Here is a 12,945-nt window from a genome sequence, read left to right on the forward strand (position 1 = left end):
ATTAAAATAATATTGAAATAATGTATGTATCAGGGAGTTTTAAATAAAGTAAATATTGATACAAGGTTCTGCATAGATCCCATGAAAAATTAATTCATTTCCAGTTGGAAAATGATGTAGCTTGTTTTTTTTTCTCTCTTTATGTAGAATATATTGTCAATATAATAAATATGTAATAGTGAGGCCTCAGTCATATTATTTTTAAGGATAATTATGTCACAGTTAACAAACTTGATTACATTCATCAAATATGTCTCTTCCACTCCTTTCCTCTTGCTGTACATTTGCGCTACTGGGAAAGCGGAGTTTGGTCTGAATAGTATGGTTTTACACTAGATAAATAAGAGTGCAACATGAAGACCTTAATGTTAATTCTCCCTCCCCTAATACTTTCCTTTCTCTGTGACTTAATTTAGATTTGGGACAGAAAAGCTTAATTAAAAAATGTATCAAAAGCCTATCTTCCTGCATTAGTCCTATATAATCATATATCAAGGACTACTGGAGAAAAAAATCAGAGATCACATAACTCAGTAAATTTGAATGAATAAAAGAACRTATGAACTGATCAAGTATTAATTGTTTTGAGTTAATACAGGATCATTTCCAGGTTGTTGCCGAAGGGAAGGGAATGTTTCGTTATGTGTKGTTTTCCAAAGCTTGTGCACCATTTTTTGTTCTTACAATTTGGGAAAATGTGTGTTTATTGCTGGTGATTTTTTTTCAGAATATTGCTTTCAAAATATYGCATTCTCATCTGATAGTTGATCTATTCTTGGTTTAGTTATGTATCTCATGCGATCTAACCGATCCCTCTCCACATCCCATCTGTAAAGACCTGTAGGAGACTTTCACCTGTTGAAGAAGCACTAGAGGAAGAAGGTGGAAATATTAAGAACTGAGTGGCCAAAGCTGGTCACAGCCATAGTTTATGAAGGGGTGAATTGCTCATTTGCTATCCTAGTATATGACTAAGCAACGCTACAGCTCTTTTAACTGTCCTCTTTGCTATTCTAGACAGAAGGGATAATATTTCCTCCTATATTGTTATATTTTGGTTGTTAAATGGTCATTAAACTATATTGATGTGTTATCTATTTATGACACTCARAAAGAAAATCTTTACCTCCAAAATCAGGCAATCTGAAGAAAAAACAATCAAGAAAACAAAAATCACAARGGCATAGAATTAATATAGGACTACATATGGTAATTTGGTTTAGGAGATGCCTCATGATGGAGTTTGTATATACTCATATATATATTCATAGGAGGTGCACAAACAAACGAGCAAACTAGCAACCTTTATCAGATAACTTCTATTCTTTCTGAAGTTCAAAACCCCAAGAAACCTCCGTGGCAAAGAGAGTTAATGCTAGTTAAGAAACTTAAAGGGTTAAAAGGTTACTGCACGGTAAACCATATGGATTTATATACAGAGGTAAAGCAGTTGTTCCCTGCAGGACATAATATGTAATTTCACATGTATAAAAGTTCCGTAATTGTCTTCAGATACGGTAGGTCTTCAGCTTATCTGATCAGATATCATGCCTCCAAACATTATCAGAAACCAATTTCCAAAAGTATAAAATGCACCACTACAGGTAGTAATGTGCTCCAAAGATAGGGACCACTTCTTCCTTACCTTCAGGTAAGCTGGAGGCTCATTTGTGTGCTGAAGTGTTATGATTTTGCCCCAGAAAACATGTATTTTGATTTGTTTTTTAGCTCTTGCCTGTTCTAGGTAATTTTTGTTTCATTCAGGCATGTATTCTCGGAAGGATAGTTGGGTTTTACCTGGCAAGAAGCCAAGCTACCTGGTTAAATTATATGAAGTGATATTAATATTCTCTTTCCTGAAGCACAAACACCTCTGCTAGTGTGGTAAAGTATACTACATATCAGCCATCCAAAATGTACCTAAAATTAACTAAAAAAATAAAAAAAAAAAAAAACCATTCAAAAGATAAGTATCATTTTAATATTTTTCTTTTCAACGAAATGAAGTTACAGATACATGGAAATGATGTTTTAAGATACTGAATTGCTCTCTGAGAGGGAATCTTAAATGACAGTATCCAATAGCAAATAGGCACTGAACATGATTCTTTTCTTAGCTAGTGAGCAATCAAAAAATAACTGTGTAGTGCTTGGTACATTTCTAATACATCATAAATTCAGAATTTCTGGGATTTCTAAGCTGTGGGGACAAATCCTCACCAATATCTTTATATTAGTTTTAGTTGATGCTGGTCAGGAGGGAGCTACTGTAAGCTGAAGGAGGTTTGTTTGAACCACCTTTTCAAATCCTGCCTAGATGAGGGAACAACTTTGGGCAGAGCTTGGAGGAGGAAGACAGACATGGAAGCTGCTGTGACCTTAAAACCCATCCAGTAGTTTATGGGGTTTATTCCGTACCCTCTCTCCACCCCAAAACTAGAGGCTCCACTTCTTGGAGCAGCCAAGAAGGGGAAGATGTAGACTTGGCTGAAGGCAACACCAGTCCTTGGGTCCCACGGAGTTGGACCCCCTGCTGATCTGCTGGGGCCTTGAGATCTCTCCCTGCATCTCTGCTAGCAGAGAGAGGAGTTGTCTAACCAAGACCCTCATACACACTCCTTAGTAAATAATCTTGAAATAGGCTATTTACACGGTGCATCTGCAACTTTATTTGACAGTTTGCTAATTTAAAAACTGTGGTGTTTGGAAAATCTCTGCGGGAAGAGAACAAAAAAAAATACTTTCCATCTTGCTGCTTTTGTGTTCCTAATTTTCACCAGAAACAGTTTTTGTTCAGTTAAGTGTGCTGACAATAGAAATCTGTTATGCAAATGTTCACCGTCCCTCCATGAAAGTGGTTCTATAAAATGAGGGTTCATGTTGCATCTGATGTGAGAACCATTTTCTCGGGACCTGCTGCAGCCAATTACCCAAAGCGGATTTACTGATGGACTACAGATTGCATCTGAATCCATCTTGTGAATGAAGAGCTGGCAAGGGAGGAGAGAGGGAAGAAAAAACTTAGTCATTTGGTGGTGTTTGCAAAAGCCTTTGGACACACAGAGCATTCATTACCTAAATCATTAGGGTTTCTGTATTATGTCACAAATTCTCGCATTAAAAAAAAAAAAAAAAATTCTTTCAGACACCTCTTTGTCTCTGCCTTCTATTTTCTAGCCCTTCAAGTGCCACAAGTCTCCTTAACATGGAAAAAAGTTTCACTTGGGCTTTGAAGGAAGGAGCCCAGTTTTTTAAAGATTGCTGCAGATCTACATGATAAATGGCAAGATTGTTGAGGTAAGTCAAATCAGATGGATAATAAGCCAGTCTGTAGTAAGACGTGGATGGTGAGCTCTGAGCTGAGGTTAGTTGTCATGTCACCAGCCCAGGAACAGATGGAGCAGGAGGGATAGCTGATATATGTGAATGACCAAACTGAACACGCACTGCTGATGTAAAAAAAACCATGTTTTACYCTTCTTATCTGCAAAAGATCTGGAACTCCCAATTTATATCTACTGAAGTAGTAACGAGGGTAACTGGAAACCACAAATTGTCTTTAATGAAGCCCCTAGTTACCATCTGACAGATCCAAAGAATTCAATGAATTCCATATAAAACATCTTACGTTGAGGCTTTTATAATTTATGCACATTCAACTGCACGTTAAAATCTACTTTGCTCTTCTATGCTGGAAGCGTACTCAGAGAGGTTATCTCAGATAGACAATGTCAAACGAGAGAATGGTTCAAAAGAACGATTGTAGCTTTATACCGTGCCTACATAAGTACTTCTCTTAGCCAAGCATCCTCCCATGCCACGAGTGACCTACAGCAAGAAGTTTTGCCTGACAAAATGCACCAAGACAACTCCTAGAAGAGAATGGGATGTGCCTCCACAGTACCACAGAACCAAGAGCCTCGAAACTTTCCCCAAATAGGAAGAAATTAATTCATTAACGTTTCAGCCACAAAATGAATTAGAGGAGCACATTATACTACAGTTGCAAAATAATACAAAGAACTGTGAGGGAAAGCACAGACTGTAGATGCTTGTACACAGGTACAAGGATGGCTATAAATACAGTTGTTGAGCAYGCATGTAAAGGAACTTATTTCACTAATGAAACAAGTGTTTCTAGAAGCGTTCTGCATCGTTCAAATTATATATCACTCATCAAGAATAACACCATTAGTGTATTAGACTATCTTTTCAGGGCAACCAAGAATTTATTTATTAGGCATCTTCATCATCAAATTAGTGCTTTTTATCCAGCTAGGAAATTTTAGGACAAAAGTGATTATTTTCCCCAATAAATCATTTTTATTCTTTCTTTTTTTCTTCTTCTTTTTTTCCTTTTTTTTTAGGAATTGAAATTAATCCCCACTAGCAGACAGTGAACCTGGAAGCGCATTTGTTGGTCAGCCCCAGAGGACTTCCCATACCTTTATGGCCGTGGAGGCAATCTGGATGTGGTGGAGCCTGCGGAGGGTGCTGTCTCGGTCGATGAAGTAAGATGCTGCCAGCTGATGCAGGGTCTCCAGGGTCACCRAGGAGCTGTTGGTGCTGGGATCGCTGCCTTCTGACCTCTTGCTCAGCTTCCTTTTGTCCACAAAAATTGTGAGTGACTCCTCTCCTGYGGAAGAAATTTGGCATGCCAAATTTTTTTGCTGGCTGTTGTCTAATGTTAAGAACTAGATATTTATATAATACTTCAGGTGTTTCCCTAATGGCAGAAGGAGGTACCTTAAGAGGCATTGAGTGCATAGACAAGAAAATCTTTCATGGGCCTCGTGGCTGGTGCCTAAGGGGCTTTTATACCTCCAAAATATCCCCTAAATTCATATTTAGATGCTTAGTTAAGAKATCTGATATTAGAAACTTTGGCCAGCTGTTAGTGTATATCCTTGCTGTTTGACATTTTGGAGAATCCAGGCTCCTATTAAAAGYACTTTGCTTTTTTTTATTAGGCAACTCTGAAAACTCAGAAGGGAAATATTATTCTTCTAGTTATTTTGTTCCTTTCTGAGATGCTTGCTATGAATAACTACAACATCGTAGGACACACGTGTCTGAAACGCACTGGTAAGTTGTCTCCATTTCTCCTATTTGCCAACCACATACAGCTGTTATGTGTATATTAAATGTAAACTATGTGTAAAAATGTATTTGCATCCAAGATTGCTCAATATGTTCACTTTTTGGTACTTAACATGAAAAAAAATAAATCAGTATAATACCTGAGAATTTTCCTTTTTTTGTTCCTATTCATTTTTTTCTTTTAAAAAATGCATTTTATAATCTCAGAGATGTATTTTCTGACCTCAGAAAAACATAATACCTTGTTCTCACCTTTATAAACATCAAATTCTCTTATGCTTTTTAATCAATTCAGCAATGATAAGAACATGGAMACCTGATAAAACAGACCATTTACACCAGATTTTCATTCTATCACTGAAAAGGAAAAAAAAATGTAGTAAGGATGTTAATCAGCRTTCTTTAGAAAAGGAAACATAAATAACACTTTCCCAACTTCTAAAACAGCATTTTTTCCAAAAGCAAAGAGAAGCTCTAGCATCTTAAGTTGAGTCTTTCACACTTCCTTTTTCTTTCAAATAYCGTGGGAAAAAAATGACATCAATTTAGAAAATTGAATTCCCATAGGATTATTAAAAACAACACAAACAAAAATCTCATTTGGTTGCTTCTTGAGAACCGTTCCAGTGTAGTCCACCGACATTTATAAGGATGTGCTCACATATTTATTGTTCACTTCACAGATAAATTTTTTCAAGACCACCAAGAGTTCATTCATTTAGTGGTGTGTTTAGACAAGATTCTTCACTTCAGGAAGTGCAATAAAAAGTTGTCGAAATAGTATTTCAAGGCAGCTTATGYCAAAAATAGCTACTTCTCACACTTTTTGAGGTTGCATTTGGTAGTTTGCCTTCTGTGAAGTTCACCTGCTTGGGAATCAAGGAGTAATTTTGTTATACCTTCATTCCAGCTGCTGAGCTGCTCTACCGTAGGGCGTTTCCTCGTTCCTGGGAAGRAAGCTGCCCCGTTACGCTCTGACTTGACACTTGCACTCGTTTCAATGCTCACCCATCTGTTACAGTGGCATTTTGCCCATCCGAAGGCTGGGTTGCCAAGTTCAGATGGACTTGAGTGCCAACAGATATCTCTGCAGAGGGATAATAYGTAGGATGAGCACATGACATCATCTTTGAAAGAAGACAACCTTGGTGGYGAGCAATGCTAAATTAAGGACGGATTCTGCTGAGCGGGCGATCACATCTGTTGCCACCTAATGATTACACAAGCAGCTCCCTCTGCTTGCAAAATTCATTTGTGTGTGAAGAAAGGGGACTTGATTTATATTAATAACTGGGCCTAGCAGTGTCTGACAATCCCTTACAAATTCAGAGGAAAGTCAGGTCCTTCAGTCCTTACATAGGCAAAATCCCCATTATCCGTGAAGGCTGTTATCCAGCCAGCCATGCTAGTTCATCATGGTCATGTCTTTCTAGGAATGGACAGTGGACAGCTGCTGCCCAGAACAGCAGGCTATTTAATTTGGAGTCTATCTGTGTGCTATTTACTAAATTTATGCCTCTCCTCATGCATTTTCTTAAAGTATGACTTTTCTTTTGTGTATGTGTGTTCATCAAAGCAGGAATTAATTGCCTGAACTCCAAAGAACCAGGAATTAAAGTAGGGTGCATAAGTAACAGGATGTCCCCAGCCAGCTACCTTGGCTTCGTACTGTAATAAGTGGGCACAGATTTGCATTTTATTTAATTGCTGCCAGCACAGACTAGATATGCTTGGCAGGAGGGGCATAAGCCTCTGCATCGTATTAGCCCAGACCTGTACAGCGCATTTCGCTCCGCTCTCTTGACACAAGGCAGCGATGGGATCTTGAAGTGGGCACCTACACTGACCGAGGTGAATAAGGAGAGCTGGAAGAGCACAGCAAAATAGAATGGCTTGTGTCTTGGTGGAAATTTGCCAGCCAAAAGTTGAAGCAGTCAGGGTTCAGATAAAGCTATGAAATAAAACCTGTCCTCTGATGCTAGCTGATATGAAGGATGTTCGCAAACTGCAGAGCAAAGCAGTTAGTCTGATTCAGGGGCCACAGGCTCTGTGCAACAGTTTATGACATTGCAAAGATGCAGTAATATTAGAGCCACTTCCAGGAGGCAAATTGGTGTCCGTGATTAGTTCAGGCAGTGCAAAAAAGGCACAAAATRTCACTAGGAAATTTTCCATATTTTTTTTTCCTTTTCCAGGTGTGTGAGCTTTTTTGGATTAAAGTGATTTTTGCAAGCTTGATCATCTTTCCACTGCAATTATATTATAATGAATTATAAGATAAAAGAAAACAGTACTCAGGCTTGTGGAAATCTCTGGAAATTGGGGGAAAATGTTCTTGGGATTCTTCATATCCTATCTGCCCATACACTCCATGTACATGCCCACACACAGACACAGCGTGAGCTCTTAGTACCTCTGTGACTGATCTCAGTCATGGGTATGGATGGTAGAACTGCTTCCATCAAAACTGTGTTTCAAGAGACTTTGACCCAGATTCCATCCGATTACAGTTCCCAAGGTTGAACACGGGCATGAGGCCAGAGGGAGGGGGCCAATCAGAGTGGATGAGAAGAAAGCTCTCTCTACCCCCAGATCTCTGCCCCTCTGCTTGGGTGGCACCTCAAACCAGCARGTCCTAATTCATAGCTGGGATCCTCAGGCACTATGGTAAGACCAGGTGCAATCAGGTACAATCCAAAAATATTTACTTTTCAAAGGCTCCTTCCAGATTCTGGAAGTATTTTATCTCTCAGAGCTGATTTAGCACTCGCTAGGAAAARGATTAAAGTAGATTAAAAAATCAGAAACCTCCACCACCGTTTAGTACTCAGGCTTTACTGAGAAAGGGGCTTGGAAAGTAACATTAGTGACTCATATCTAATTTGCAGGAGATGGTATGAGTTTTAAATTAATTTAGAAAAAAAAAAGAAACCTACGACAAAAGGGATTCTTCTGTCACATTTGAAACAAATAAAAAAAAAAGGAAAAATTTATAACTGTAACACGCTGCAACCATGGAATTGGCTAAGAAAACATCTAAGCATGAGAAAAAAATTAATGGGATTTACCAAACTTTTCACGGTTACGAGTTTAAAGAACTGAGGCAGATTAATGACAGTGAACATTAAGAAAACACAATTATTCAGCATTAGGTCCACACAGCTGCACTTGCTGCAGTCTCTGAAAGCAGTATTTTCCTTCTACTTAATAAAATTCAAGAGCCAGTTTGCTTCACTTTCTCAGAGGTGAAAGAAATAGCATAAAAACATGCTCAGAGAAAAATTCCATATAGTTCAGTAATTGGCTCAAGAAATTAGCAGACTCACTGTGCTGATACTTTATCACCATGTAGTTGCTGTTGCTCAGAGATATTCATCAGTGGGTAGGGGACTGACAGTCACGATCTGCATTGACCTTGGCACAATATAGACTAATGTCCCTGCAAGCCCTGGCATTTGCAAGCCTAGAACTTAGCCTATATATTTAAAACATATTTTCCAGTATTTGCATTTGCAAATTAACCTCTTTGGTTGAGAAAAATATYCCATGTGTTGTCTTTCAAAACACAAAAGCACAGAACGAAGTGGGCGTATGGAAATTAACCTAGACACATAACCCATCTGTGGCCATTTAGCTCTAAGACTCCCGTACAATGGTTCAAAAATGGCATTCAGAAATTAGAAATTAATGTTGTGTGCATTTTAAGAATATCTTCAGGAATTATTTAAATAAGAAATGCAAATAGCCATCGTTGGCATAGCGGAATTAGCATAATGCTGTAACAAATGTAACTAAATATAAWCATCTATTGGAGAAGTAAATAACTTTTGTTATACATAACAATACATATTCATTTGATTTACTTAGTGCTATTTTCTGCCTCAGTTATTGAGAAGTGGCTTTCCTGCATCAACATCTTCATAATCATGAAAAGATCACACACACACCTTGATGCTTTGAATTTCCGTCTGTAGACCTGGTTGTGATAGGAAAGCACAACAATCCAAGCAATTCCCATCACTTCCTGTCAGCCAGTAGGAAAGGGTAATGAAAGGACGACACTCAAAGGAAGCTAAATCGAAGATTCACCCACAGTTTCATTTTTAGAGCCCTATATGTGCATACATATAGGTATCTTTGGCCTTTGAACTTCTCAGAAGTTTCTGATTAGGCAGAATACCTGAGTTACAATAGCTATGGCTCAAGATAGCAAAAATGTCTGAAGCTATTTTATGTCATTGTTATGCAAAGTAGCTCAGCACTGGTGGAAGTTTTATTCATGTGTGGATCACAGAATGCACTACTAGGGTTTCATCAGGTCATTTTGCCAAACTTAAGCAGATGTTGGTGGAAGTGCACAGCCTGAGAAGGTATATAAGTTAATGCTAGGCCAGATGCAGTATCATTTCTCTGGTTTGACCGAATAACAGAGCTTTTTTTTTCTACACATACCATCTGTTTTAGGAAGATTTGAGATTTTTCATCATTGAGCAGATAGAAAGGGAAAGAAATATTTTATGTAAATATACATACAGACACATATATAAATATGTGCACATATATATTTTCTCCTCATCATCCACAGTACTAAAAGCTGACAATTTAAATATCTTTGGAGAGTTTGCAAGTCCAATGGCAAATTTTTAAGTTCCTTTCTCACGTCAGTAATTTTGATTTGGATTCTCAGTCTCTTATTTGCAAGTAAGTTTGCATCTTATCTTGCAATAAATGTCATAGAGAAAATAGGTCATATCTGCATTTGATGTAAGCAATCATAAATTCCTCAGATTTCATTGAGATCCACCAGTTTCTACAAGCTGAGAATTTCTCCCATCATTTATACAGGCACAGTAACATACTGCTCAAGAAGAATATTCATGAGGGAAGGAAAATCTGACCCTCTTCATCCAGTGTAGTAAAGCTGCAAATATCAAACACAACTGCAGAACTGTAGTGTGTGGAAAGGAAAATGATAACAAATTGGGATTAAGTTCRATTTCCATTAAGATTGCCTGTGGTGAAGACAAAACTACCTTTTCTTCTTTTGGCTCTCAAAGCCTGCAACATTGTCGAGGAAATACTTCCTGACCCAGAGAGAAGACTCTGATGATGCACTGGTAATGAGCACATTGAACAACGATGACTGACAACAGCAGCAAAATAAATGCATCCCAAACGTTTGAGATTACTGGTTGGACAATTGCTGTCTACTTGCTCGAATTTCATTACAAGCCCTAGCAAACTCCTGAAAACTCTCTTACTCAAAATCGGTGCTGTGTTACTTGTACACTGCACTGTCTTCTTGCAAAGTGCCAGAGTCAGGCTTGCATTGCCAAAATGCAGGAACAAGGGCCTATCATTTAACCATACTATGTTTGCCAGCTATTTTATTAACTAAGATGTTATATTAAATAATAGATTTGTTATTAACTATATTAGTTAATGTGTTTGTYAAAAATTTCCTCATCACCAGGTTTGCTAAGCAGCCTTGTCATCTATATTTAAGAATTGCATTAAAACAAAGGCTTTTATAGTAGAGTCTTGAAATTTTGTTGCACTTACAGTCAGCAGCGATGCCTTAAACTTCACAATAATTTCCAGTTCTGCAGCACATGGCTTGCTGTACACCATTATGGTTTATGGAAGCTGATTATCTTGTATGTTATTTCAAAATCTGGATTTTCATTACGTCATGCAGTAGGCAAAAAAGAGAGAAGACACAAATACAAATGCAGAAAAAAGGAAAATAAGTAATATTGTGCATTGCCTTTCATTCAGAGGAGAACCTTGGCTTTTTGGGACTGCTAGTTGAAAGCCTACAGAGAATTTAGAAATACATTTCATAGCATCATAAAATAATTTAGGTTGGAAGGGACTTCTGGAGGTCACCTAGTCCAATGCCCAGCTCAAAGCAGGTCTAATTAGATCAGGTTGCACAGAGTCATGTTCCGCTGAGTCCTGAACACTCATCCTCGAGGAGCGGGGAAATTCTCTTCACCTTTTAACGATGGTCCAGACCTACTCAGCTTCCTCATTTGTGCATAAAGCGAAACTCAGGTTTGGCACTGCAGGCAGTCAACACAGAAGTGCATGGACCTGTGCACGGTCAAGCACATTCCTCAGTGAACCCTTTGCTCAACACTGCCTTGTGCTGTGCAACTGCTTGATTGCACAGTGTCTTTCTATTCAGCAACCTGAATGTGCTTACTATGGACATATTTGACTTTGCTTACAGTCACTAGCGGGCAAAACTTTGGTAAGAAGTAGAAGGAACAAGAAATGCTGTTTTCCATGCTATCTTGTAGCAACATGAAAAATCGTGCAACTTCCCTAAGTTTGCATTTTAGAATGCCCTTGAGGAGAATATTTTTCTGTTTCTGAATAAAGACTTGGGAACATTTTACAGATAACCATGTGCAAGTGTTCCCTTTATGGTCAAAAAGGGATATTCATGAAAGCCAAATGGCCACAGAGGTACACAAATCTTACCGCAAGGTCATTCATTTGCCAAGCTTTCCTTTATGCCCATGAATACAGATGGTCGGGGATTCATTAAATAAAAGAATTATACACACTCAGTTTTGCTCTTCTGCTTTTAAGAAACTACATAAGCAATACAGTTTTCAGATGAAAACTAGCTGCAATTAAAGAAAAAGTATGAATGCATTACTGAAAGAAAAAATCTAATTACAGGTTAATAAGGTGGGAACAAGGCATCTCTGGGAACTCCCATTCAGCTTAGCCTGAAAATGAAAACTAACAAAAGCCTACAGAAAAGTATAGGGATATCAGCGATCCCATGAAAGCATTCTTAGATATTACTAATTCCCTGTAATTAATCTAACCAATCCATTTTTTTCAAAGATACTCAGCAGCGGAAGGCAGAAGGTATACCTGAGCTCTTGTGTAAAAATTGAGGGTAGGGACTTGAATCTTAAATTGAAACCCACCAAAGTCRTTATGAAAACTCCTCTTGCTTCATTAAGTTTTGACAGAGCCAAGAAGCCAGTGCTGTCTCCCTATAAGCGGGAAATTTTTGCAAATGATTGGCACCTATCGCATTTTAGGGCTTTAGTGAGGTGATATTAAGAAGGATGAGGGAAGGGTACAGTACCCCCATTTCCCTCCAGCAAATCTCAGGCTCAGAGAGATTTTTAATGTTTAAAATAGAATTTTCTGATGTCTTCAAAAGAACTAGCCTTACGTTTTTGTTTTCAGTCAGGGTCTTACTTCATAAATGGTATTGAGTTGATAGCTCTTTTGTGGTCCCTGTGATACTGGTGTCTAACACTTGTAAAAGAGCAGTGAGAGTTGTGCTAGACCATTTCCCTTGAATTTCATCCAATTCCAGCTCTGAAATGGGTTTCAGAATATGGATTTTAGCACTGAAAGGTATGYTAGGTAATAATTAACAAATAATTATTGTTAATTCTCATTCATAAAATGAATGAGATTTGTACTATAATCCTTGCAATGGGATCTATGTTGGAGCCAAATCTTTAAACATTATGTTTAATAATTTAATAAATATTTTCTTTCTCTCTTACAATAAGGTTTACTGTTCAGCTGTGCTGAGTGCTGCACACACAAGAAAAGGTACTGTCACTGTTGCAAAAAAGTGGACTTTTTTCTATGGACGAAACATATTGAGCAATTAGAGAAATTCTGTGAATTTTTTTCCAAATTGCTGGTGAGTACATGCAAGTTGTGCTTAAAATTTTCATAGYCATGGATTTGCAGTAGGAGTGTTATTTCCCCAAATAAAGACAAGAAATTAATGTATTGTTATTTTAAATAACTCCAGTATCACAGAAATTCCAACTGCTTCTAGACTGGTCTTCTCCT

General features: G+C 37.9%; 1 protein-coding gene across 1 annotated transcript in view; it reads right to left on the reverse strand.

Moving 5' to 3' along the window:
• The window catches only part of BRINP3 (BMP/retinoic acid inducible neural specific 3), a 162,357-nt gene that overhangs the window by 73,030 nt on the left and 76,382 nt on the right, over positions 1-12,945 (reverse strand). The window contains exon 4 of the mRNA XM_085302198.1: positions 4,446-4,636. Coding sequence (XP_085158324.1) covers positions 4,446-4,636 — 191 coding nt within the window. The remainder of the gene's footprint in view (positions 1-4,445; positions 4,637-12,945) is intronic.

Source organism: Rhea americana, unplaced genomic scaffold (genome assembly GCF_003343005.1).
Source record: "Rhea americana isolate MKP2758 unplaced genomic scaffold, rheAme1 scaffold_188, whole genome shotgun sequence".
Classification (NCBI taxonomy): Eukaryota; Metazoa; Chordata; class Aves; order Rheiformes; family Rheidae; genus Rhea; species Rhea americana.